Raw genomic sequence first — 27,924 nt, 5'->3', positions numbered from 1 at the left:
CAAATCCAGGCAAGCCAGAGTTATACTGCTTTGTAAATTATCAGAGTAACTAGAGCTTGTGCAGGAAATCAGTCATCCTTCTAGCAAAAGACTGAATTTCATCATTCTTTTGCAGTATTTCCACATAATGTTTTGAGTCTGATTTAAGCAACAAGCTGCACCAGGATTAAAGATACAGTGTGTGGGCTTGCCTTCTGCCTTCAAAAGGTGCAGTACAAGTAGCAACAGTGTTGCAGGGATGTCTAGAGTCTGCAGATTGCAGCAGGAATTCAGGTCACCTGTTCTTCAGAGTCATCTGGAAAAGCCTTCTTTCTCACGCTCCAGCTCTACCAAGATTTGCTGTAAAACCCGCATGAAAATACAGGTTTGGTGTAAGGAAAGTATTTACATCTGTGGTTTTGTGTAATAAAAATCTCATGTAGCTTTTCTTTCTTCATCTGCTTAGAATCTTTCTTCATTTCCCTAATTAAGTATTCTTCTATACCTTTTGAGGTATTGGGTCTTTCTCAATGCTAACAAATGCCCATTTATTTTTGAGTCTGTTGTCTTTACAGATAAAATGCTTCTGAGGTGATAGCTTGGGTGTTTCATGCCTGAATGAGTTTCCCTGAATAATGAGTTCATTTTGGGAGGCAGCAACAGTGCCTTAACCTTAACAGATAATTATCATGACACTAGCAGGTGCGCTCTGAAGTGAGGAAATTTCTATTTCAGGTAGCAAGGCTCTGTGCAATGCTTCTCTTTCAGTTCGTTTTACTTAGACCAGTATCTGACTATGTAACTCTGTCCTGGTCACAGACAGAACATTAATCACCTATACAGGGTGTGACAGAAACATTTCACCTGTGTTGCTGCTTTTGTTTTAACCATCTGTTTGATAAAATTGGTACACTAAATCCTCACTAAATTGTTCTTTCACGTCTTTTCATGCAGGGCTGGAAAATGCTGTTGTGTTTTATCTTATTAGAACATGCATGCAATCGCCACAGCCCTTAATGTTTCCTGTTCACGAAGGAAAAAACTTAGTCAATAGCACAGGATTCATTTGGAAGAAATGTTGGATTTATTTCTTAGTCTCCAGAGCTGAGTATCCAGTCTGGTTAGAGCTTTTCATCCTTAGATTTAGCTCAGTTCTAACATATTATGTTTGCTTGATGTTCTGCCCTGGGAAGAATTGTGTCATTATAAAGTGATGGTGAATTTGCCATCTTTAAAAATCTGTTCAACAAAGCAGTGAATAATGATGTATTTTTTTCCACCTAAAAGTGACTTCTCATGACAGCATTATGTCTCTGCCTGATACGCGGATAAACTCTACAACTCATTAGAGTTGTAAAGTAGGTATGCTTTTATTCAGCGTTGAGGCGCATGGGGATTGCTCCTCCAAAAGCATGCGCACCTTTCCTTTGCCACTCGTTCCTTTATATTACATATAATGATTACCTAAGCATAAGATTGCTTCATGCCTAATACATATGCAAAACCTATTCCCATCTAGTATTATAATTAGTTTTCTGGCATTTGTCCCATTGGTGCACCTGCGCAGTGCCTCCTGGTGGTGGTTGTTAGGGGGTCGTGAGGATGAAGGCCTGTAGTTCCTCTTCATCACCGCGAGTAGCCTCTTGCTTTCACGCAGACTCAATAGGTATCCAAACCTCAGGTTTGGTACAAGCCGGTTTTATGTATCTTAAAGCAGAAACTTGTCAAGTTTGCAAATTTTGTTACTCTGGCTATCTTCTGTTCCTTTTCTTTGTAAAGATACTATTTAAACAAGAACATCTTAAATATTAAGTTATGAATCTTATCTACTACAATTCTGCCTAGCAGCTGTAACTCCTACAATTCTGCTTCACCATTCTAGCAACTTTGACCCCTATGGTTCTGCTTCATGAAGCACAGCAACTGCTTAAGCAAGCAGGCACAATGTCAACCCTTTATTTCCCGGTATCATGCCCTGGTTTTCAGGTTTATTTTGTAAGGTGCTTCGTGTTCTCTAATAAAAGTGAGAGTGCCGAGTGAAAGAAAGAAAGCAAAGTAATAAAGCAAACTTATGTAAACAATATGTTTTTATTAGAATATTTCTCAGTGTGGTGTTTTTAGTTTGCAGTGCTGAAAAATGTTCCCAACTACATTGCATCTTAAATTATTTACATAAAGTGCTGCAAACACTTCTTTTTCTCACAGTAGAAAATTCCAATTTTTTTAATCTGCAAGAGTGAGAGAAATGTCTCAACATCTGATTTCACTGGAGTTCAGCCCTGCCCCAGACACAAAGCTAGAAGTTATACAGGTTGCTTACTGGTTCTGTTTACCATTTCAGACGAGGGTGTACCTGATAGAGATGAGAAACGCTTGTTCATAGATTTCCTGTTTAATGATTTCTCTTCAGCAGGTCAGTCTGTATGCATTGTCATTTCTGCTAATGTTTCAGGGACTGAAACAGGGCTTCTGTCACATACCTGCTTTTGTGGAATCGCAGACATTTTGGTTGTAAGGGACCTTCAGGGGTCATTTAGACCTCCCTGAGCTTCCTGTTCAAGATGGGACTTCTGCCAGCACTAGCAACAGCACTAGTTTCCTAGTCTTGTAAACCTCCAGGGATGGAGATTATGCAGCCTGAATAACCTGTTCCCGTGTCACAATATCTGTATAGCTGAAAGATTTTTTTCCAGATGTCCAATTCAAAAGCTGTCAGGATTAGAATTTGAAAGCTTTTATCATGGTAATTCCAGTTTTAAAAGGCAAATTTTGGATGGTGGAATATAAGGGGTTTAGATGCCATAGTTGAAATTGCTGTTTCATGATGGTCAATGGCAAAAGTGTCTCAACTGCAGCAGGTCCAGGATTTTCATGTATGTATTTGTACCAGATACTTAAGATTTTTCTTTCTTAGTAAGAATCTTTAACAATTAATATTGATACTCAAATGTGTGCATGTAACTTACTTTTTTCTGACCTGCTTTCTTCATATGTTTTGTGACCTGAGATTGTTTTATAAGCAGATAAGAATGCCACACAGGCTGAAATTTGTGCGGAGTTAGCAAAAGAATAATTCCATGGGGCACATGTACTTTCAAACTCTTCATTATTGGTCTCAAGGTATTTAAGGTTTAAGACTACACAGGCTTCCCTTGTCTCGTATCTGCACTATTCTTGCAGAATCTAGATGTTAGAATGAAATTGATAATTATCTCAATTTATTTCATACTTAAAATGAGTGGTTGGATTTTTTCCTGCTGTTCTATGCATTGCTCATCAAGAACTACAGATTTCTGTACTGTAATAATAGCGAACCAAGTGTTACATGTTTAGGTGTTAAGCTCAGTGCAAGGTATCATTTGTAGCATCACTGGTGATCCACTGGAGAATAGTTTTTCTTCCTGTGTCTTTTAGGAAACAGGTTGTGTGGAAATGACAGCCAATGGTTCAGGCAATGAGAGTATTGAAAATGTATTGAGGAATAAAGGAAAAGGATTTGTAGAATATTTTCAAAACGATTTCTGTTTTCTGGCTAGAGATGGGACACATGATTTACACAGGCACAGTGTCAGCATCAATATGACTGAATATTGGCAGAATCTCTAGTGTCACTGAGGCTGAAGTGTTTACAGCTTTATTCTCCCAGTAGTTCAGTACCTGTCATTGGCTCAGCTGGAGCATATTATTACTTTTTTTCTCTTTGTATTTGTTGTCTTGTTACTTATTTCATCCCAAATAAGGTTTCTGTTCCTCCTCTATTTCAAGAGATTTGGGAAGGGGGGTAAATTTTCAGTTTCAAATTCTATGGTATATTAATAGCATAGAGTTACAAATCAGAATTCCTGCAGATAGTGTTAAAAAACATCCCCTGAAAATATGCTTCATGTACTGCTAAAGTAGCAGGTGAGTATTTCCCTTGGGGTTGTTGCCATGAATCAGTCATTAGTGTTTAAGAATTAAACATGATACTGTAGTTGGCAGTGTCCCTGGCCAACTGAATGTATTCTGTCCTTAAAGTGGATTTAGTTTCCACTGTTCTTTTCCTGGTATCTTAGCTGGCAGCAAAGTAGGCAAGCTGCCATGCCACTGGGCTAGCAGTGAGCATGTTCTTGTATATTAGATCAGCCTTGCTGACTTAAAATAGTTGCTAAAATGTGAAACTTCTTGAAATGTGAAACTTCTATGTTCAGAATTAGTCCAAGCATGTTGATTGATACCAGTAGCCATTAGAAGTCTGTGGTTGTGGAATTTGTGCCAGAAAACTTGACAAAAGCTATGCCAAGTAAGACAGCTGCTGCTACACATGCCTGGTTTCTAACAGTACTAACTTTTCAACCCATATGTTTAAAGGTTTTTCCACAGGGCATATTGATAGTACAGCCTGAACCCAGTGATTAGTATGGTTGGGAATGCAGGTTTCTTTGATACTGAGGAAGGGGGTGGAGTGGTGGAGAAGAAACAAAAAAAATATTCTGAGAAGTTACCTACCAGAAATCTATTTTAGCATTATGGATCTTGAATACTTGGGGGAAGAGGGGGAAGGGAAAGGAGGGGTTGAGGGATGGGAGAGCCAACAATTCATACTGATTAGTAATGCTGTTTTCCTACTTTGGGGGGGGGGGGGGGGGGGGGGGGGTTAGGTTAAAGTAGAAATATAAAGAAATATATATTCTTGAATAATTATGTATTTTAATTTTTCATATGATCACATAGTTTGCATTATATTTGTCTACTCGTTATGCTATGGAAAGCAAAGTTCTATGAAAAGCTGTCTTACATATTTTGTTGTAGCCGCTATTTTACAGGAACCTTTCACGAAGTCTTCCCATCTTTGATTCTTGGTTTTTCTGCTGAGTCTTGTCCTTCCATATGCATTTCTGAAAATTAAAGTTATAAGTAACTGATGAAAGTTCTTAAAGTCAAACACTCAGATTGTTCTAACATGTATATTTTCAGAGTTCAAGTATGTCTTTGGAAAGATGTTCTGGTGTATTTATTAAGTATGAATTTTTTGAGAACAAGAAAACACACCGTATAAAAAATCTTTATGAGCCTGCACTTTTAACTTAGTTCTCCTTTCCTTTTGTAGAAGTTATTTACTTGAAAGTTTTGCTGCAGAAATGTTTTCTTTCTTTTTTATGAGAGGTAATTAATTTTAGAGATGTATTCAGTACATCAAAACAACATTTTTCATAGTCTGTAGTTGCAAATGGATAGTAGATCAAGTAGTCTTAACATCATGAATTAAGCAGACCAAAAATTTTGTCCAGTTGTGCTAATATGGAACTCAACAGCCACACTGAATATGATAAGTAAATCACATAGACAAGAAAGGCCTGCAGTCTTGAGCTGTAAAGATCAAGAAATAGAGAAAACATGATTTCCTTCTGCCGTTGTTTCAGAAGTTAATCATTATTATTGAAAATGTGTCTCTGATTTTTAATCAGATTTACCTACTTTTACCATCTGTCTGCTGGGGAGTGGGGAGTGTTGGTTTTATACCATTTTCCTCTATAACTGAGAATCATAAAATAGCTATATATGGCTGACAAAAGTATCTACAAGGTATCTGTTGGATGAGGACCCCATATGTGGATCAGATGTAGATGGAATTGGAGTAATCCTGTGCTTCCAGCCTCTCCTGAAATTCCTCTGAAGGATTTATGTCTCACTGTTAGGCTTTATTTCCAAGCTTTAACAATGGCCAGATTTTGTCATTAGTAGCTTTGCCAAGCAGGATCACATTCCTGAAGTACATACCGTGATACAGACATTTTCTACTTGATATAAGCAAGGCTGTAGAATCAAACCCTTAATAAATCCTTTGTCAGCTTTTATAATGGTGATTCATCCCTGATTTGATGAAGCAGTGCTGCTGGTAATGCATGTGAAGAACTGCAGAATTGTTCCTTAGAGTTATGAAAATTAAGATTTCTGTGTTAAGAAATTTAGATTTAGACTTACGAGAAACCCGAGTTTCACGCCCAATGGCAAATTCAATTTGCATTTAGTGAGATTTCACCCCAGATGCTTAAATGATGGGAGATTTATATAGTGCTAGGAAGCTGATAGTGAAAGTTCTTACAAAAGGAAGAGCTTGCTTGTAGAAGTAGTATCACCGCTACACTGAACACTTTAATTGTGTATGCAGGCACTTCAAGCACAGCAGAAATTAGGTTAATGTTTGTATTGTTTATCTAAGAGAATTCATAAGGGAAATAATAACCAGAAGTGTGTTTCTGCAAAAACAGCTGATATAATAACACAATGGAGAAATGCTTAGTGTTGGACAATTCTTCTGAGATACATTGTTCTGCGAGCTGAACTCAATTTAATTCTAACTTAGTATTTCATTGTCTGACATTGATTATTTACATGAAAAATGAAATAACTTGAAGGTTAACTGCCAATTGTACTGTGATGTCACATAAGATAAATTTAGAGATTGGAAATTCAGGGCAAAGGACAACCACTAGCATTCTGAATCACACTGGCCTTATAAGCGCAGAGTTTTCAAGCTGCTTAGGAGTGTGGTATGTATTATTATTTCGTTTCTTCCAGGTTTATCACATTGTTTCATAACTCTCAATATGTGTCTAGAAATGCTGCTGCAGCCTAGGCTTAAGGAAAAAAGAATCAAGCCCATGGAGGGAGTATCCTAACTGGGAAATATAACAATGTCATATCTGCTTTGAAAGTGTGGTGCGCTCTTTGCAGAATGGGTGTTTGCCTAGGCAAAAGTGTTACTTCTATGACAGATTGATCCATGTTTTATAGGTAGCTCTTTATGGAGAATGCTACAGTTTGATTTCTAAAATTTGTAGTCTTCCTTGTGCTTCCACTCACAACAGAATTAAGAGAACAGATTCATGGGGTGGGTGTAGTAATTTATGGAATTTAGTTTCACAGAGTCTGAATTTATCTGATATATAAAAATCATTGCTCTGTTTATATTCTAATATATTTTCTCTTTACTGTAAATCTTTGTGGTGATTGTGAGCACAGCAATTAATGAGATATAATTAATCTTAAAGTCTCTAATAAGGCTTTAAAAAGGACTCATGTTATTTGGATCTATAGACTGTATTTTTTTATTCCTAAACATTTAGTTTTCCCTTTTTAGAGAGATGGAAAAAACGAAGTGGTTTTCTTTTTTCTTTTATTTGTCACAAGAACTTTCTTGAACTTATCGTCTTGAACTTTCCCCATATTTAACTCTACAAGTGTGATACATTTTTTTGAATCAATGTATAAGAAAGCTACTTGCAGTGAAATTAAGTAGCTGTTAACAAATGTAGTAGATGTTTACCTGCCACTAGTCTGTGGCAGTATTCCAAGGGCACTCTTGTCAAATTTAGTTTATTAACCTCATTGGAAACTAAAGAAGCTATATCTGTGATTGATTTGAGACAGAAGATACCTTCAGCAGCTAGCAAGCAATTAACTGAAAACTTCTCTTTTAAAACTCTGTGTTTCTTCCTGAATGCTACTGTCATTCTTTCTGCGTATAATATATTCACATCTGCAGAACAAGTGGTTATGTATGGTGGCCGTAGCTCCTGTCAGGTGTATTGTAATTAGCGCCTCAAAGGTTCAGGCCATTTGTATGATACCATTTTCTGTCTGGATAAAGTCAAATGGACTGATTTTTTCAGTCCCTGCTTGGACAAAGGACGTAGGATTTGAGACAAGGGGGACACAAAATCACAAAATGGAATATATAAACCTTTAGAATCAGTTTCAAGTAATGTTAAGTTTGATGGCTTTGTAACAGTAGCAATGGAAAATTACTGAGGTGCAGGATACATAGAAAAAAAAAATAGAATGCAGCTATTGTTCCTGGAGTTTTCTCTAAATCAGAAGGTAGGCAGCAGGCATGTTTTTGTGTCTGTGCCTATACCCATGTCTCTGTTACTTGCTGACTGCCTCAGGGCTATGCTAACTTCCACCTAGCTGTCTGTTTACATCTGCATTAACTCTTTTAAAGAAGGATTTCTTCATCTCTTGCTTGGCTGGTTTCACAGTTCCTTGCTTTTACAGCTGATCTAGCCTGAAAATTCGCTAATTTTGGCAACCAGATTGGTACACCACTGGGATTTTTCTGCTCTTCTGTTTTGCATATGCCTGCTTTGCCTTTCAGTATGCATGAGTGACTAGCTTTTGGAATGCACTTAATGGATTAGCTGATCTAAGCTCTCTATATGACTGACTGGTGCAAGGCAAAGACCGTATTTCCCCTAGAGGTGACAGTAATCCCAATGGGTCATTCTGATATCTGAAGATAGCCTTAACTGGTATACTTACTGTTCTTCCTTTATTCATGGGCACAAGCCATGCTTTAACTGAGTAGAGTCATAGCTAGCATACAGTCCTGGAGGAGGTTTGCGTAGTAGTTTGTACTAGTTGGCTTTGATAGTTTTGAAACCAGTAATAAAGGCAGAGTCTGTCCATGTGTGTTAAATCACAGGCTTTATCCTGTAGAGGGCAAAATAAGGACAACACAAGAACTCAGTTTTGCAGTAATATTCGCACTGCTCTGCATTTTACCCAGAAGCTCCTGTTAAGCCATGCTATGCAGGTAGAACATGCAGTGAAGTGATAAAGCTTGTCTTGATTTACACAAATCCACTTTCCACCTAAGCAATTGAATGTAAGGAGTTTTTTTTTTTTTTTGTTTCAGGCATCTACATGTGCTTGCAAGATGAGTCACTCATACTTATGTATGATTTGCTTTTTTGCTTCATAGAGCTCTCCTTCATTGTTCCCTTAAGTATTTACTCACACTCAAGGTGGGTTTCAACCTACCATTTTACCTGAACAGTAGGCAAGACATGAGTTATTGCAGCTTCCATGCGTGCGCACACATAGACAGGCTCTGTTGGCCAACTGCGAATAACTATTTATCTCAAACATATAAAACTTCTAAGCTGTAGCTAATTTTTGAGTGCTTGTCTGTAACTTTTTAGACAAATGCTATTAGAAATAATAGTAATTTAGAATAGCCATATAATAATAATTTAGCATAGGGACAAAAATTCTGAGTTTTAATTATTTAATGGTACAGTATAATTTTTTCTTCTGTTGCAAGGCATATTTTAATTCAGCTAATGTTTTTCCAGTAATAACAGCAGCTTCATATTGTAAGTACTCTAATGGAATACGCTGTATAAACCAGCAGCCGTAAAAGAAATTGCTTGGTATTTTATGTATCAGTTCCCTGAGGAATGAGAGCAAGGACTTTTCATCTGGAACATTCATTTCTAGTTTAAAAGGGGATGAAAATGTTTAATAAAATGAATACACATACTTAAATAATTCCTAGAGATTAACAAGTCTGTGGGGTTAATGTATAGAGATGAATGTATTTTAAGGGTTGACTAAATGTCCTCAGATTGCTGTAGTTCTCAGCTGTCTAGAAGAATGTACCACACCAATCCACAAAGTTACTTACATTTTCATACGTTAAGTATAGTAGTGCACTTACAGATTGGGTTCTACCAGAGTATGATATAAATACATTACGAAGCCAAAGAAGAAATCCACAAAGGCTTTTATGTCTCTGTGTCTGTATCAAACCATTCATATACATGGGTCAATGAAAAATGTAGCCAACAGTTAAAACGGGTTTCATTGTGTATGCAGACTTCAGAAGTGTGCTTGCTTGTATAAACCCGCTTCCTTGCCCTTTGGAAGGGAAGTTATTAATGGTTTTCATCAGCCTTATTTGGATTTTTTAACTTTGTGAACTTCATCAATGGCACCTGGGTGCTCACAGTATACAAAACTTTGGACTGTGTTATGCAAGATATCAAACTTGATAGCAAACTCAAACACAGAAAATCTACCCATCTTTTCCAGCCCTAATTATTCTATGATTCTATGATTTTGTGCTCCTCTCTTTACCTGGTGGCATAGATACCCAACTTATCTTCTGTGCTGCATGGGCACTGTGAATAAGGCCTTGGACTGCAGTGTAGACTGGTAACACTTTCCCCCTTGATCTGACAGTGGTCCATTCACACTGTTCACCTTAATTTTTTATGTTCTGGACATAAACTTGCTTGCTTTGCCACGGATTTCTGTGCTGGGGAGGCTACTTGCTATTTTTCTGTGGTGTGAGCAAGGATTTCTTGCATGTCAAATATACTAACAGTAAACATGTTTTTGTTGAGAAACTGGATGAGAGACCAGTCAAAAGGGGTTCTATCTGTAAAAAAAAAAAAAAAAAACAACCAAACTTTTGAGCAGAGCACTCTGTTACAATACTGATCTTGGAATTCCTGTGTAGTGGTGAATTAGTTCTGAGATGAGAATACTTCAGCTACCCGCATACTCTGGTATTCTAAGAATGAGGTAGCTTTTTATAATTTTTGTGTGTTGGAGGTGGAACACATCTCAGTAGCCTGACTTTGCTGAGCAATTGGAAACCTCTGTGATGTTTTCAAGTCACTTAGGACAAAAAAAGAAAAAATATTTGAGTTTGGGTCTGACAAACTTTGTCTCTTTCCTAAGTTGCTGACCAGCAAAGAAGAGAGAAACTGAAAAAGAAGATAGCCAGGTGTGAAGAGGAAATGAGTGTGGGTAAAACTGCCTCCCGAACCAGCTCAAGAGAGAGCGGAAGGCTGGTGGTATCCCCTTTTGGAAAGGTAGGTACTTTAATTTTGTTCAATAGATATCGTGGTCTGCTTGCCTACCATAGTAACAGCTGTGCAGCAGCTCTAGCGGGAGGGCTGGCATATTTCAAGCAGCAGAAAATAGACAAGGGTCTTCCTGGCACATGCATGTGCCAGCACCAAATGCATGTCTCGGCCTTCTGACAAAAGGTGTCAGGTATCTGGAGGAAAAGTGCTTGTGGTGAATTCATGCTTGTGGTAAATTCAAGCTGTAGTTAGCCTTGAATTCGCTTGCTTTCATCTCACCTGAAATTTTAATGTCCTCTCTCACTCCAGAGCTTTCTACCATTTCCTAAAGCAGAACTCCAATTAGCACTAACTATTCTAGTAGAAGAATTGGGAATCTTCTATTTTATTTTTTTTTTTTGTATCCTAAGTCTTACTTTGGAAGTACATTTCATATCTAACAGTATACTACATGCTCAGGTTGCAGTTACTGAAAGTGAAAATAGTACTTAAGCCTTCAAATAAGTGCTTTTCTGTCTATTTACATAGGTTCACTTCTTACGGCTGACGTTTCATCCAGATATGTGGTATATATCTCCAAATAATAAATAGCCTAATAATCTACATTCTCTTGTTCATCGCTATAAAGGAGCAAATGCAGCTTAAAACAGAATGATGTTTACTCTGTTGATTTTTAATAGCAGATGCTTCATATATTGTTTAAATATTCATGGAGCTGGAGAACATTTCCAGGTAGCACAGAAAACTCACCCTTAATTTCTTTGTGTGACTAGTTTGGGTATTTCTCTAGCCATCAGGATATATAGATAGGTGACAGCTGGAAAACAAATTCTAAGGACGCCTATTAAAGCATATGATAGAGGAGTTTTACCACACAGTAATCATATGATTGGTGTCACTGTTGCAATTAGGAAAAAGCTGATTATACATCTTCTGTTTGTGGAACTGCTCAAAAAATTCTTGTTGAATCAGGATATTTGTGGGTTGGAATGAGATTCAGCACAAACTTGAAGCAGTCAACCTTGCAATACTCCAGGTTTCCAAGGAGGTAATTGCAGAGTAGAATGTGGTCCTGTGCTTAGTAAGCATCTTACAACATTCAGGAGTGTAAAAAAAAAAAAAAAAGAAGAAAAAGTAGACTTCTCCTGGCTTTGCACTGTTACATTTAAACATAAGAATACAAAAGTTAACTTACCTTCATAATGAATAATGTCTAATAAAATGTTTGAGTGACTTACATACACACACATATATATATATATGTAAAAACATATAATAACCCTTGCAACTCTGACAAGATCAATGTCTAGGTTATAGCCTAAATACATGCTAACTGCTTTGATGGATGCACCTGACTTTATGTTTTCAAAAGGCTTTATTCATCAGCATTCAGATTTTATGCATTCTGATAGGTCTGGTGCCTTTATTCCATCTTTTTAATTTTTAACATAGCTGCATTTACGATTTTTTAATACTGCAGTAGAGCACAGAAACTCTTTTCAATTGAGACTGTGCTTTGTGCATGGTAAAACAAAAAAGAAGTAAAAATAATTCCTCTAAATTATAAATACATGTTACACATTTCTTAAAACCTTTGTGATATAGTCAGTGTATTTTATTATACACTAAGGCAACTATGAAACTGAACAGCTAGAATGTGTCTTGAATCTGACTTACCTGCTATTTGACTTTTTTGTACGAGGGTTTAAATGCACCAGAAGAGTGATTTCTTTATCTATCTAGTTATAAATGTAAAACTACTGTAATGTGAGAATCTGCTATGATATGTAATGAACTGAGAAACTTACTTCTGTTGTGGTTACCTAGATTTCATTACTGACTCTTTGAAATAGCCATAGATTTTAATCAACGAGAGTATTTTGATCTCAGTGATTAAAATATTCCATCTAGAGCCACAGGTTGGGTCATGCATTTCTATACTTTTAGCAGAAGGCTTAAGTGAGAAGCTAAGGAGCAGGCTCATTTTCAAATGGCACAATGGAGCAGTCTTTGTATGGCAGCACTAGCAATAAATTACTTAAGGGACTGATTTGTCTCTCACAGTGAAGTAGAGGGGCAGGGAAAACGTAGGATGTGGGGACAGCTGTACTTCTCTTCTGCTCCTTTCTTTCCATGTAGTGTAATAATGAAGGCTGACACCATATGTGAAAGGTAATCAAAATAAGATGATAAACTATAGATACGTATTCTGAAAGGGCTGCTAACTTTGTGTGTCTTTGTGAGTATGTAATTTTTAAGCTTATTTAGGCTGAATAGCTTGAGGATTGATAAGCACATTTTTGGGTATCTACTAATTCATCTGTCATCAAATTACTTATATATGCTCCTTCCTTAATGAATTCCTGTTAAGTTTTCTCACAACAGAAAAGTCTGCTTGACAGAGTCTGGAAAATACCAAATATGCATAGAATGCCACTGTTACGTGGTCTTTCTGACTGCTGCCAGTGATTGAAAGCTATAACCTAGTGAAATCTCTAGATTTTTAATTTTTAATTTTTCTGTAAAAAGATGAGTTGGGTTTTTAAACATTCACCTGAGTCAGCAGGTCAAAGTGTATGAAGCTCATATGACTTCTCTCTGAAGCAAGAAAACCTGGATTGGGCTGGCCATGAGTAAAATCTCTGATTTGGGGAAGACTTGGTATTTCATATCCCATATTCAGATAATGCTATTAATAGGCATAAGTGGCTGCTAATGACATTTTTTAATGAAAGTAACCCATGTTAAAGGTCAGTTGGAAGAAGGCTGCTCCACAGCAGGTAACTTTTATCCATATCGGAATATCCATATCCATATTTTAATTATCCGTATCCATATTTTAACCATATTTGAAATATGGTTGCTATTGCCTTGACATGTCAAGATCCCTTTCAGCCTGTTTTTTAAGACTTTTTTGATTTCTTAAGAATGACAGTTAGGACCATCTGCTTCTGCGTATGAAATACAGATTAGGAAACACCATTAACTGTTTCTAATCTCGCTGGTTTTGTATGCAGCATACCTGCGTGGCTATGTGAATTGCCTACTCAAATGCTTTATATTTAAAGATTTATTACACTGTTATGATATTAATTCTGAAGATGTATTGTGCTCGAATTAGTCCTGTCAGAATGAGAGATGTAAGTGACTAAAGAAAGCAGAAGAACCTTCTGAGCACCAAAGAAAGATGTTTTCATCAGGGATGCTCAGTACAGATTTCCTTTCAGGCTTCACAGTGGCAGTCGCCTCTCATGCTGATTGTTTGAAATAATACATTTCCATGTGCACATTCAGCAAACACCCTTTACTAGTAACATCCCAGTATTTGATGAAAGTAGGAGCATACCTCATTATACAATTGTATACCACACACACATAAAAAGAATATAACAGGAACATAGTTTTGAATAGAAAAATAGATATGTTGATGCCAGTATGCAAACTGATTACAGATCTTATTTGTTCATGTGTATGTGTGAATTTTCTCTTTTTCCTTTCTCAGTTTTTAACTAATTATCAAATTGTGTAACGGAGCATGACCAGTAGGTCGAAGGAGCTGATCCTGCCCCTCTACTCTGCTCTTGTGAGACCTCACCTGGAGTATTATGTGCAGTTCTGGTGTCCTCAACATAAAAAGGACATGGAACTGTTGGAACAAGTCCAGAGGAGGGCCACGAGGATGATCAGGGGACTGGAGCACCTCCTGTATGAAGATAGGCTGAGAAAGTTGGGGCTGTTCAGCCTGGAGAAGAGAAGGCTGCGTGGAGACCTCATAGCAGCCTTCCAGTATCTGAAGGGGGCCTATAAGGAATGCTGGGGGTGGGCTATTCATTAGAGACTGTAGTGACAGGAGAAGGGGTAACGGGTTAAAACTTAAACACGGGAAGTTTAGATTGGATATAAGGAGGAAATTCTTTCCTGTTAGGGTGGTGAGGCACTGGAATGGGTTGCCCAGGGAAGTTGCGAATGCTCCATCCCTACCGGTGTTCAAGGCCAGGCTGGACAAAGCCTTGGGCGGGATGGTCTAGTGTGAGGGGTCCCTGTCCATGGCAGGAGGGTTGGAACTGGATGATCTTGAGGTCCTTTCCAACCCTAACTATTCTATGATGCTATGATTCTATGAATTAACTTTTCAAAACATAGATGAATTCAGAAAGTTTCCCATCTCACCTGTTTTCTGTAGTGCTGAGCTGCAACTGTAAGTACTTCATATGCAGACTAACACTGGTAAGCCTTATTATACTGCTTGCTACCACAGGCATTTTGTTTGGCATTGTTATACATGTTATCAGTTCAGCATTTAATTATTCTGTAGTAGTAACATGAAGTTGGCTCACATGAGACACTCATCAAGAAGGGCTTATTTTGGCACAGCTAAAAAGAGAAAACTAAAAAAAAAAAAAACTAAAAAGAAAATACGTTTTTGCATTAAGTATCAGCAGCTATGGACATTTTGGGATCCTGGACTAGCAGAGATAGGTGTTACTGATGCAGGAGATAACGTTGCATGGAACTGTGAAGGAAATAATATGGTATGACAGCAGTGTGATCTGTGACTTAATTTTTATGGTAAACTATCTGCCTTTTTTTTTTATATTCCCATAAATTGCATTTACTATGTGCCATAAAATGTATTTTCATAATCTTGGGTTTTAATTTAAAATATTCAACGGTTCTGAATGGGGAAAAAGGGAATAGTGTAGATTGCAAGCAATAAAAGTAGCAGTGTTGTGAGAATATGCAGCATTTATACAGTAAGAGCATAGAAAATCTGCATGTACTTACATGATATACTATGAATTATATAGGTTAATACACTATACTGTATATTACTATCCTGTACTATATATTAGTAGGTTACAGGGGTTGTTTGGGGGTTTTCCCCCTCCCTAACTCTCCCAGTAGGAGACCTTAGAAGTTGTCGTGGTTTAAACCCAACCACAAACCTTGTTCACTCACTCCCTCCCTTCTTGCCCTCCCCCTGCTCCTGGAGGGACGGAGAGGAGAATTGAAAAGAATGCAACTCCCACGGGTTGAGATAAGAACAGTTTAGTAACTAAGGTATAACACAAATCACTGCTGCTACCACCAATAATAATAGTGCTAAAGGAAATAACAAGAGGAAAGAATACAACACCTCAGCACCAGCTGACTGATAACTTGCCCCACTCCCCCCAGCCGAGCACCGACCGATACCTCCTCCAACCCTGCAGTCCCTCTAGCCCTTCTGGGTCACTCCCAGTTACATCCTGGGCATGACGTGCTGTGGTATGGAATACCTCTTTGGCTAGCTTGGGTCAGGTGTCCTGTCTCTGCTTCCTCCCAGCCTCCCCTCCTCCCTGGCAGAGCATGAGGCTCAGAAAGTCCTTGGCCAGGCCAAACATTTGAGCAGCAACTGAAAACATCGGCATTATCAGCACTGTTCCCAGGCCAAAAGATCAAAACACAGCACTGCACTATCTCCTAAGAAGGAGAAAAATGACTGCTGCTGCTGCTCAACCCAGGACAGAAGTATCACAAGTAGTGATAATCTTGCAGAATTCTCCCAGGTACTTTCTTTTACAGTTGATTCTGCTGCTTTTATTGACATTTGGTCCATTGCCACTGGTGGGGAAAATCATACATCAAACTTCAGTCCACATCTTAGGCATCTGATGATTTTCAAAAAGTGAAGCATTCTTGAGGTTTATATTGTGCTCAGGCAGTGAAGCACCACTAGAAATCCACCAAATCCATGCTTTGGTGTTAGTGTCTCAAAATAATTTCAACATGGCTTAATTGTAAAATGAGGATGGGTTGCTGGATGAATCTTCTCAACTGGCAGTTAGGGTTGTATGCCATAAATAATTGCATATGTTTAAGTCCTATCATAATGGATCCACTCTTTCTCAGGCTTTCTATAGGGGAGGTATTCCTTTAGTGACATCAGTAATGTTATGCTTCTACTTAATAGTCTTTACTTGTTTGATAGAAGCATAATAGAGATGAGTGAAACACAGAAATCAATTTGCCTTTCTCCCATTTTTCACTGCAGAGCTTTATGGCCTGTACAGGTCTCTCCTATCTTCCTGTTCTTTATTCAGATGATGGAGGGACATCAACAAGTTAATTTATGTTTTATCTTTGAACCTAAACTTCAGGTTTCTTACAAATCTGGTCCTCAACTGCCCTTAGAAATTGAATTTTCTTCTGAGGAAACACCTGTGCTTTAAACACCTCTCTTAAATCTTTCAGCATGTAAGTACTGTTGATGTGAAGCTACATCAGCTGCTGAGTGTAAGGAAAGTAAAATAATTCTTTTTAAAAGTCTAGCTAGTTACAATTGAGTTATTTTGGATCTGTCTGTTACCTGTTGGGTTTGAATTGGGTTTTCTCAGATGTCGTTTTATTTTAGCTGTTATTTTGCCTTTTATTATAGTGATTGCACAGAACAACATGAGTTTTTCTGGAATAACACTATCATCAGGTTGTCTCTGTCACTGTTGCAGGACCTAGGTGTAAGCACTGTCTCTGGGAATTGTTATTCTAGGTAGTTTGAGTGCACACAATGCAAGCTCTCTCTTCTCCATCATACGGTTGTGTGTAGCAGAACTTGAATTGCATAAATAGTTATATATGTGGATGAAATTAGTCAGTTTATTCAAAAAATTGTTTGCTGTAGGGTTTCTGGTTTAATCTTATAATTCTACATATATGGCTCTCTTCAGAGATTGTAAATGTCACACGTACATGTCACTGGCTGACAGAACATTCAGTGGGTGGCTGTGTCCTAGGCAGGAAAAGAATGTACAACATGTGTCTTGCTAAGATGCTTCCTAACTTTTCGGGTCACAATGTACAGCATGTTTACTGGAGCACACACCCTGTCCAGGTGTTTATGCTTTGAAGCTGCAAACTTTTCAAAGTTCTTTCTTTGACACAAATAAAACTTCTGTTGAATTGTTCTTTCTCATGTGGGGGAAGGGGGAAAACAACAAACCCTTAAGATGTCACTTACATTTATTTGTATTCCTGTCTTTCTTGTCTTTGCCATGATCTCGTAATACATTTCAGGGATAACGTTGAATTTTTAAGCATTAAGTTTGAATTTGGTTGGGGTTTTTTGGTGGTTTTTCTTTTTTCCAGAAAACAATAAAAATAGCATGGTCTTTCAAATTATTTTTTAGCCTTTCTGAATGGTAGACTTAGTTTTCAAATATTGATTTTTAGGTTATCAACTGTTTCTTCACCACTGGCATTAAAACGATGTTTTTAGTAAGGCCCAGCCCTTCTGAAATGGAATGTGTTGGAAAATTCCCCATCACCTTCCATAGGACAGATTTAATGTAGCTTTTAGTCTGAACCACACACTGCCTACATCTTACCTTAGCCATACCACCACGTACACTGAGTATGAATTTGCTTCTGAGAGTTGAGGTACAGTTTTAAACTCTAATGTGTTGAACAGTTAAGAAGCAGGAGCAGTAATCCCATTTGTGTACCATCACCTGAAATTAAGTATATCTATACATAAACTGAGCACATTGCTGCTCTGAAACCAGTTTAATTTTACAAAAATGGCAAGTTTTTACATGGAAAAATACATCCAAGTTGGTAACAGTGGTAACTGGGAGTAACAACTTGAGCAAAGCTGGTAACTTGCAAAGCAATCAAATCTTGTTTTCATTTTTTCTAGAGTTTCTTGGAAGCAGAAGACAAAGGTGGTCTCTTCCGCTGTGCTCGGCAGGCACAATACCTATCAAGAGCGCTGTCTCCTTACAGTGAGCATGGCTTGGCTCGCTCCAGTCCAGTAACATACACCAGAAAAGGTTCTCGGAGCACATCTAACTCAAGTGTCAGTACATCAAGTACCCCAAGAAAACGCTCTGGACTTTCGTGCAGTTTTTCCTCTGATAGTTCTGTGAGCATTAGTCGTTCCCAGAGGCGTCAAGGAAGCAACTCCAAAGCACGCAGTGGGGATCTTCTAGACACGCACTCTGAATTCTTTACTCATAGCCGAAAACCTTTTACTCCACACATCTTAATATCAGATGCTAAATCTTTCCTGTCAGGGTACAGGTATTACAATCCTGCTCAAAGGAAAAGGAAAACTGAAAAACAGTGCAAGCAACATGTGGAAGCTCAAACACAGACTGATGTGATCAGGTAGAGAGATTAAAACTTTATTTTGATATTGCAATTTAGTTGTTATCGTAAGATCATATCTTCATAAAAGCAACACGTTTTGCTCTCAAATTTGTATAAAACCAGAATAATTATTCTGAAATTATTCTAGATGTGCCTTAGCAAAAGCTAGAATGGAACTTGTTTCTGTTTTTTCACTGGCAAATTTTGTTGTCCTCTCTCTGAAGCAACTGGTTTTATCTATACGAATTAGACACAAAGTGCCACTGAATGCAGACTAGGATCTCACGCTTGCTAGGGATAATCTTTACACTCCCTCTTTTCTTTGCTTTCTCTGGTGTATAGTTGTGCTTTCTGTCTTCTAAAGAATTAACCACTTATAAGCATGCAGGTAGTTCTGCACTGTTGCCCCTGCAGTCTCATACTTTCCAAATCACTAATTAATACATCATGCAAACATTTTTTTTAAACTCCTAAATGCAGCTTTTCATTATCTTTTTAACATTTTAATTTAAATGCCTTCAGATGTCCTATATGAAATACTGTATACCGAATCGATGTCCTACTCTTGCATTGAACTACTTAGCAAGTTAAACAGTTTTATTTTAGTTAATACTACCTCATAAAGAGAAATCTCCCTTTTGTGTCGTCAGTGCCTGCATATCTAAGTCTGGTTTTTTCCTAAACCAAAGTGGGAATGTTGTAAGACTGGAATAATGATAACTTAAGTTCCATATTGCAACTATTGATTTTCTGGCTGTGGGGCATATATTTTCCTGGTGCACTTCTAGTGTATAGGATCACATCCATTCTTAATTCTGAACAATTATTTTGGGTAGTTTAGCTATCCCCTGTAAATATGCAGCCAGATAATGGCTTTGGATCACCTATGTGTGACTGTTGTCATCCTTCAAAGTGAAACATGACTTAGTTTTATTACATGAGTGGAAGTCTGACAGAAATTTCTAAACTGTCAGGCATTTTGGTATTAGGTCCCATTCAGATTGATGGGAAATTTCCACAGTGGCACTGGTATTCTCATCCTGTGTATTTTGAAAGCAGCCTTCTTGGAAATCTAATACATCTCTAAATTTTATAGCTTTCCATCCGCAGAAAAAGCGTTCAAGAGAGAAGTTACGGCTGAGCAGAAGAGCATGTCGAAGGTAATACATCTGTCAGTAATCTGGGTACTCTTACCACACACCCTTCCCCATCATTTTGGAGTATATACTTCATCTCTGCAACAGCAATATACAAGTGCTCTAAGTTTCCTTTTCTTCACTGTCATGAGAAAAGTTCTGTAAAGGAGAGAGTTTCAGAAGAACAAGTGGAAACGGTAAGAAAAAATACTGCAGATGTGAAGAGATAATACCTTACTGTATTATGAAATTTAAAAATTAAACAGTTTTTACAGTATCACTTAAATATCTGTTAAGGACATAGATAATTGGTACATAATCTTTCAGCGGAAGGAGGTACCTCTTTTGCACTATTTTTCTTCATTTTAACATATTGCTGACAGAAGAATTGGAACCAAGGAGTCCCTTCCTTTAAGGAAGCACCCAAACCAGCAGGTGATCAAGTTATCCATAATACTGTTTGCTTTGTGTCTTGTTGAATACATCTGGAATGCCTTAATGAAAAATCTCACCACTTCACAGATTCTACCAGCTCCTAGTATTCTTTTGTCTTAGTCACAGAAATGTTTGCATCCATCATTTTGCTTTGAATTGCTCGGTGTTTGTGACACTTGAACTTAGTTTTTTGGTCTTTCAAAAATTGTCTCAGCATGTGGCTTAAGATGACTAAATTTTAAAGATGAGATGGAATATCAGCATCTTTCAGAGGCAAAGAGAAGCAGGCAGAAGACCTGAAGTATTTCTCAATACTTCAAATCTGAAGTTACTTTGTCTTAATTTGTACTAATATTTGAATGAATGAGTTTTATCAGAAGTTAGGTTCCTACTTTGTGGTTTATCTTGTAGCCACTATACAAACAAGTTCTCAAACAAACAGCCCTACCAAATATAAGAGAAATACTTGAATAACTGTGGACTTCATTCCTGAATGAAGGCTACTGGGTCAGACTCTTCATATCTCTAGCTTAATAAGGCAAATAATTATGCGTTATTCATTGGAGGGGAGGGGTGGCAGAGAATATGTATTTATAGCTTTACTGAAAATAGAAGAGAGACCACCTGAATTGATCTGCATCTGACCTCATTACAAAAAGGTTGAGGATTAGTCAGAGGGCTTCACTCCAGTTTCGTGAAGAGCTTCTGATTTCATTTCAAAACTGTCATATCTGACTTCGGCTATCATAAAAGTGACAACAGTAAGTCACATAGCGCCACAGTAACCCTGTCAGAGTACTGTCATGTAAAATGTAGGTCAAGCGGTCAGCAATTTTACTTTCCATCAGTTTTCTGCAAGCAGCTTCAGAGATGTGATTTAGACTGCTGGATCCTGGTCGTGCATACCAAATCTTACTTGGGTTGGTGCCATTGACACCCTCTGGCTTCTAGAGAATTCACCCCTGACATACTTGTCAGGGGAAAAATGTTTCACGTGTCCTGTTGCCCCTCACTAAAATTTTGGATGTCAAAACTGATGACCATTTGCTGCCATATGTCTTAGTTTACCCAAAGTTTAAAAAAAGACCAACATAAAATCTGTAGGACTGTTTAATCATAGATCATTATTAGGTTCATTTTAATCGTAAAATTTGCTGTGTGCTTGCACTTCAGTAAAGATTTTATCTCTGTGTTGTAGGCTGAAGATAGAAGATATACTGTGCATGAGCCTGAGAGAAGAATGGCTACTTTTCCATACTCCTTCCTCAGGTACTTGATTTAGAGCAGGGATGAATATTTGAAGCCTTCTTGCTTTCTATACAGCTGCTTCTTAGGCCATAAGCCTTCAGTATGGGTTCTCTCTAGAAATCTCTTCTCACAGAACTTTGCCTTGTATTTTTTTTGTATCAAATGGCCTTTCCCAACTTCAAAATTCATTATTTTCTTATGATAAAGTTCCACTGGGAAGCCAGTTAAGAAAGAGAGCTCTGAAATATATGAGTATTTTCATCAGGAGTGGGAGCAATGGCACATTAATACAGCTGTTAGTTCTGTACATTTGAGCTTATAGGTTGTGTATTTCTTACACAGTACTAGTTACTAGTACTACAGAGCACTACTTACAGTGGTACTACTAGTACTACTAACTATATTGGATTTGTATTCCAATTGGTATTTCCTTTCAGGAAAAAGGGTCTCCAGACATCCAGCCTTTTGAATCTTATGATCTGCAAGAACTGCAGATGAGAGGCATTTCCCGTATCTTTTTCTGATAATGTAAAGCTCCATATCTTTTTCTGATAATGTAAAGCTTTGTAACAGTACAAGAACAGTGTTGGAAATCAGGCCAGAGCCCAAGGGCTCCCACCTGATTCTCGTCATTGCTGGCCTAATTACTGTGCACATCTTGCTGGTTTGCTCTCTGGTCCTTTCAGGCAAAGGCATTTTCAGCTGAGGAAAAGCTGTACTCTGAGTTAAAAAAAAGTACTCGTAGGGTAAGGGAGGTCTTTATAGCATCTGAAGTAACACTGAGGGCTTTGAGATATTACAGCACTGCATCCAGTGAGGTGTTAAAATACTCTGGAGTCACTATCTTCCAGGCTTCCGTGTAATTCAGGAATAAATGTAAGCAGTGTATTTTGCTACTGGAGCAGGGTTTGGGGCTGTTCTGGTGGATTTTTTTCCCAAGAGGAAGCATAGCTCCAGAAGAAAATGAGATGGAAGGTAATATAAAAGGTATTTAGAATGTCTCTCACCCTCTGATTTTCTGATTAGAGAGACACCGTTGTATTCTCAGCAGTCTTCAAGGAGGACCATCGAGGCTGAGTAAGTATGCTTAAACTGTTCTGCTAGTTTGCAACACTAAATTGGAAACTCTTCCTCAAAACTGATGCAGTAAATGAGGACTCAGATAAACTGTTGTTCACAGTTTGCAGTAGAATTAACATGGTTGAGTTTTCACATAATACTTTAAAATTTCCATGTGAATGTAAAAATGAAGAAAATTCATTTTAACTTTGGAAGAAAGATAGGCTTCTCTTCTTGCCCAGGGATTACAAACATTTCCAGTTATTTTTTGGTCTGTAATCTCTGAAGCAAATATTGACAAAATAAAATACCAACAGCATTCTTACCACATTTCTGCTCTGAAATTTGGTGAGAATTAGGAGAGGTTTAAGTTATTATTATTATTCTTTGGGCTTTAGGATAGGTTTGTTCTTGCCTAACTCTAAGGATGTAATATAAGTATCAAAGATCACCTATAGGTAACTTCCTTTACTGCAAGGGGAACTAAAATGACAATCTTCAGGCTAGATGACAAATTTTACCTAACTAAAGCCATGTAAGATATATCCTATTTTTTATTTTCTGTTTATTAAGACTGGAGGAGGATTCACTAGAGCTTGATTGGATACTTTGGGATATTTAGAAAGACTGTGAAAGAGAAACAGCACTGAAATCTTTGCTTCTGGGGGTTTCTTCCTTGTTGTTTTCCAAACAGAATTCTGAACTTTTGGAGTCTTGCGCTTAGAGCAATTGGCATCAACAAGGCTTTAAGAAGTATTAAAATAGAAATTTGTTCAAAGAGGTAAAAGCCACATCTCTCACTAACAAGGATTTTGTGTATCAAAGAGTTGTTTGAAAGGAAACACGGCTGTCAGATCAGTACATTTCTGAGCTTACTGGAGGACTAGGAATTTTCAGGTGCAGTGAGATTCTCTAGCACCTTCTTTGCAAGCCTTTACTTAGAGCATCAGACTGCAATTTTACACTTTCTTCCCAATCAGCACCCTTTTCTTTGTGAGTGCAAAGCAAGTTCTGAACGTTTTCCAAAATCTGCTGATTTCTTCACTCAGGATCTCTGTGCTAATTTATACCACAACAGAAAGAGCACAAACACAAAGCACCGCAGTGACCTTTCCAATAGTCTGATATTTCACATAGGGTTTTTATTATTATTCAAATTGAATGAAAGTTTGTCCTGATACAGTTACCTTTTAGAAAAATAGAAGCTGGTGCCAAGAAATAATACAATCTTCTGAATCGTATTTCCCATAGAGGTGATTGGACCTACTACATTGTGTAATATGTGTCTCTATTTTAAAGCATTTTTAAAACATGTAACACTGGGTTTTCTATTCTCCCTGCAGAGAAGAGTTTTTATATTTAGCTTTCATTGAAGAAGTAACAAATGAAGTTCTTAGCCTTGGGCTATTTTCTAACAGGTAAGTTACAGTTGCCTTCAAACTTGTAGTGCTGTGTCAGAAACACATGGACTCAGTAAGAAAAGGAAGTAGCGTTTAGTAATCATTCAGGTGTGTTTAAGAATATCTAGATACACAGTTAGCCCTGGCTTTTGTTTTGTTTCCTTTTCTCTTTTGCTTTATGTATGAAAGGGGAACTAGGAAAGACCTGTGGGTTATCTACTTTGATCTGCTGTCAGGTACCATGAGATACAACCGCTCACCACCCACCGACCGATACTCAGCCCAACCCGAGCAGTGATCTAACCCTTCCGGGTAACTGACCCCAGTTTATATACCAGGCATGACGTGCTGTGGTATGGAATACCTCTTTGGTCAGTTTGGGTCAGGTGTCCTGTCTCTGCTTCCTCCCGGCTTCCCCTCCTCCCTGGCAGAGCATGAGACTCAGAAAGTCCTTGGTCAGAGTAAACATCAGTGAGCAGTAACTAAAACCATCGGTGTTACCAGCGCTGTTCCCAGGCTGAAAGTCAAAACCACAGCACTGCACCAGCTACTAAGAAGGAGAAAAAAATGGCTGCTACTGCTGAACCCAGGACACAGGCATAATTGAAACAATCTTAGTGGTCCCATTCAGCTAAGAAAATTAAAAACTAAGGTCATTAATTTATGTAGATCTGTTAAGAGATGGTTTTTTTCCTGTGGAATAATTTATTTGTTCCTTTGTAGAGTTCTGGAAAAACTGTTTGAGTGTCTCATAAAAGAAAATAAGAACCGTTTGGATGAGGTAGGTGCTGCCCCTGTAATACTCTCCCTCTTTGCATATGTCTTCATAGAATCATAGAATGGTTTGGGTTGGAAGTGATTTTTAAAGATCATCTACTTCCAACCCCCTGCCATGGACAAGGACATCTTCCATTAGACTGACTTGCTCAGAGCCTTGTCAAATCTGGCCTTGAACACTTCCAGGAATGAAGCATCCATAACTTCCCTGGGCAACCTATTCCAGTGCCTCACCACCCTTACAGAGAAAAATTTCTTCCTTATATCTGATCTAAATCTGCCTTGTCCTATCACTACATGCCCTTGTAAAAACTTGAGTACTGTTTCCAAAGTACAGTGGCTTCGACCGTGCACTGGTGTATTTGCCAGTAAAGACAACCAGAATCCTCAGTGGCAAGCATCTCTCTCCATAAATGAGACTTGCAGACTCACAGATCACAGTAGATCAAGAGTCACAGGCAAAGTCACAAAAAAGGGACAATAATCAACTCAGTTTGGAGACACTTGCTATATAACTCAGTCAGTTATTGCAAGCAGACTCCCTTTCTTTCCGTCAGAGTTAAACCCCGAGTTCTATGAAGACAGGCACCTTGGGGCTGGAGGAGTGTCACCCCTTTCTTTCTTCACCCCTTAGAGCAAAATGCGCCACTTGTTGGATGTACTGAAAGCAGACCTTGGCTGCAGCCCGGGCAGCGATGCGGAGCACATCCAGACAGGCTGGGAAGCCTTGGACTCACTGGATCTGCGAGAGTTCGACACAGTGGAAGAGCTTGAAATTATCAGTAAAAGTCAGAGACAAGGAAAACCTACAAAAGGTGATGAATTCTTTGGGACCATGGACTTATTAAAGGAACCAGAAAAAAGTGAATCACCAACATTCAGGGAAAGTTCAAAGGAGACACAGAGCAAGGATGACTTTTCAGAAGATCTCACTGAAATGATGGATGCTGGGGCAGTGTCTGGTTCTTGTGTGAAACCTGAAGAAGATGGAGACATTTTACCCTCATGTGAGGCAACTTTAAATTTGATTACTTGTGACAGTGGTTTGGAAGCCAATGAGGAAATTGACGATCTTGAGGAAAGCTTTGCAAAGGCCCTTCGGATCTCACGAGACTATACATAATAGTAGCCAAAACTTAGCTGTTCAATAGGGATAGAGCTAGTTCTGTGAAGAACTGCCATTTGGTAAATAGTAGTAAATTATTTGGTTTATTTTTAGTTTATTCCTGTATAAATACTGCTAAAATTGCTCTAGCAGGATACTGTTAATTGAGCATTAATCTATCTCTGTATTAATGTATACTCTAAAGTGTAAAATGTCAGTTATCAAAAAAATTTTGTCCATTTTGTCTATAATTTTATAACTAAGAATTAACTTTTAAGAATATTAAAATTAGGTGTATATTTTTAGAAAGCTGTATTAGTAACTTATGAAATATTTATTGGTTTTTATTTATAATAAATTTATTGCTAGTACAGTTGTGTTCCTTATAGAAAGATCCAAGATATTGCCACCTGTAAGAATTCAACTTACCCGCATCAACGCATGCCTACATACCTGGAACTGTTTGTCCATCCTGGAAGGGGGCACTGTTGGATGTTCAGTCCCATTGAGGCATGAGGTTCTTATGTTTTACAGTTACTATGAAAGAAAAACAAAGTTGATTGTAAGAAACATTCATTTTTCTTGCATTACCTATGGTGAGATGAGGAGTGAGTGTGGACAGGCAGCTTTCCAAACATACGAATTTCTTTTGGTGCTGGCAGGTGATCATTCCTTTTTCAGCCCTCAGCCAGGAACCCAATTATCTTACTCCTTGCACCAACAGGTAGAAAGAGCCATTTTTCAGTATTGGCTGCTCTCAGTCTTTGCCTAACCTGTCAGCTTTCTGGCCTGAAAAGAACATTTATCTCTAGGTACTGCATATGGTGGCTCTTGGGCTGTTTAGTACGCAGCTCATTTGTTTGTTTAGTATGCAGCTCTTCAGCTGTTTAATCCTCGTTGCCCATGATTCAGCTGATGTTTCTGGAAATGAATACTGCAACAGTTTTCAAACTGCACAACACTAGGACACCCACTTCAGTTTCTTGCATTAATGACAACCTTGGGGTAGCGTTCTGCATCAAGCTTTGGTTTTGGGAAGAGGTTGACTTGGATACCAGTTGATGGCTAGGACTATCTAAGTAGAAGACACATCAGGCATCTTCTACGGCAAATGGAGAAAAGAGGGGGTCTGTTTTATGATGAAAGTCTAAATTGAAGTTAGCACATGCATTACAAAAAAATCAGCCCAAATTTCTTTGTGTAATCAAGAGTACACCCATTACCTGGCATTCATGTTACTGCAGAAGGAGCTCGGCATGTTCCAAGGAGATGCTGGGATATTACATTCTCTTGCTGTAGGTGAGGAATTATAAGAAGCCTTAAGAACCAGTAAAGACTGTCGCCGAACACCTCTTGGAGTTCGTCTTATTCTGCTTCCTGCAAGGATAAACCCAAGTGGTTACAGTTCACATGCAAAACTGCTACAACCTGCCTCCCCCAGGAGTCATGAGTGTCTGCTAAAGACTATTGATTCTGTAAGGAGATGACTGTTGAAGCTGTAAGTATCTCCAATACACATAGATCACTGCTTCAACTTGTGAAGCATAAACTGGTTTGTTTTTTGTTGGGGAGAATTAAATCTAAAAAAGACTCAAAATCAAACAAAAGCAGCATTTTGGGCACAGTCAGTGGCATTGCAGTACAGAACAGAACTTCCCCAAAAAAGCAAAATGCACCTTCCTGGCTGCAATAATAAATGACACACGCTGACAGTGCCAGCAGGCTGGGGTTTATTTTAGCCGTGTGCATGCAGCAGTGCAGATGGGCACAAGCCTTTCACCTGCCGCCACTCAGCTGGCTATCGTGTAAATCTGGCCTGCAGCTTGAGTGCTCTGGCTCCCTGAAGAGTAGGTAAGATAATGTGAGGATTGTTGCATCCCTCCATCGGGGCTCGTCTTGTTGAAAACACACACTCACGGGGCTGGGTCAGTGCTGTGCAGGGATGGTTTGTCCTCAGTCACAAGGGACCAAAAAAGCTCTTCTCTGTCCAAAAGGAAACTCCCTCTCTGTTCCTTACC

General features: G+C 38.3%; 1 protein-coding gene across 5 annotated transcripts in view; it reads left to right on the top strand.

Moving 5' to 3' along the window:
- SPATA7 (spermatogenesis associated 7) overlaps positions 1-27,333 on the top strand; it is a 43,003-nt gene extending 15,670 nt beyond the window's left edge. For all 5 annotated transcript variants that reach the window (XM_065685883.1, XM_065685884.1, XM_065685881.1 and 2 more), the window contains 8 exons: positions 10,492-10,625; positions 18,295-18,764; positions 19,843-19,906; positions 21,516-21,586; positions 22,592-22,642; positions 23,968-24,042; positions 24,748-24,805; positions 25,436-27,333. In XM_065685883.1, coding sequence (XP_065541955.1) covers positions 10,492-10,625; positions 18,295-18,764; positions 19,843-19,906; positions 21,516-21,586; positions 22,592-22,642; positions 23,968-24,042; positions 24,748-24,805; positions 25,436-25,924 — 1,412 coding nt within the window. In that variant the 3' untranslated portion in view covers positions 25,925-27,333. The remainder of the gene's footprint in view (positions 1-10,491; positions 10,626-18,294; positions 18,765-19,842; positions 19,907-21,515; positions 21,587-22,591; positions 22,643-23,967; positions 24,043-24,747; positions 24,806-25,435) is intronic.
- Positions 27,334-27,924: the final 591 nt, after the last annotated feature.

This window comes from Lathamus discolor, chromosome 6 (assembly GCF_037157495.1).
Source record: "Lathamus discolor isolate bLatDis1 chromosome 6, bLatDis1.hap1, whole genome shotgun sequence".
Classification (NCBI taxonomy): Eukaryota; Metazoa; Chordata; class Aves; order Psittaciformes; family Psittacidae; genus Lathamus; species Lathamus discolor.
The sequence above is the reverse complement of the archived record's forward strand: the minus strand, read 5'-3'. Positions and strand labels throughout refer to the sequence as shown.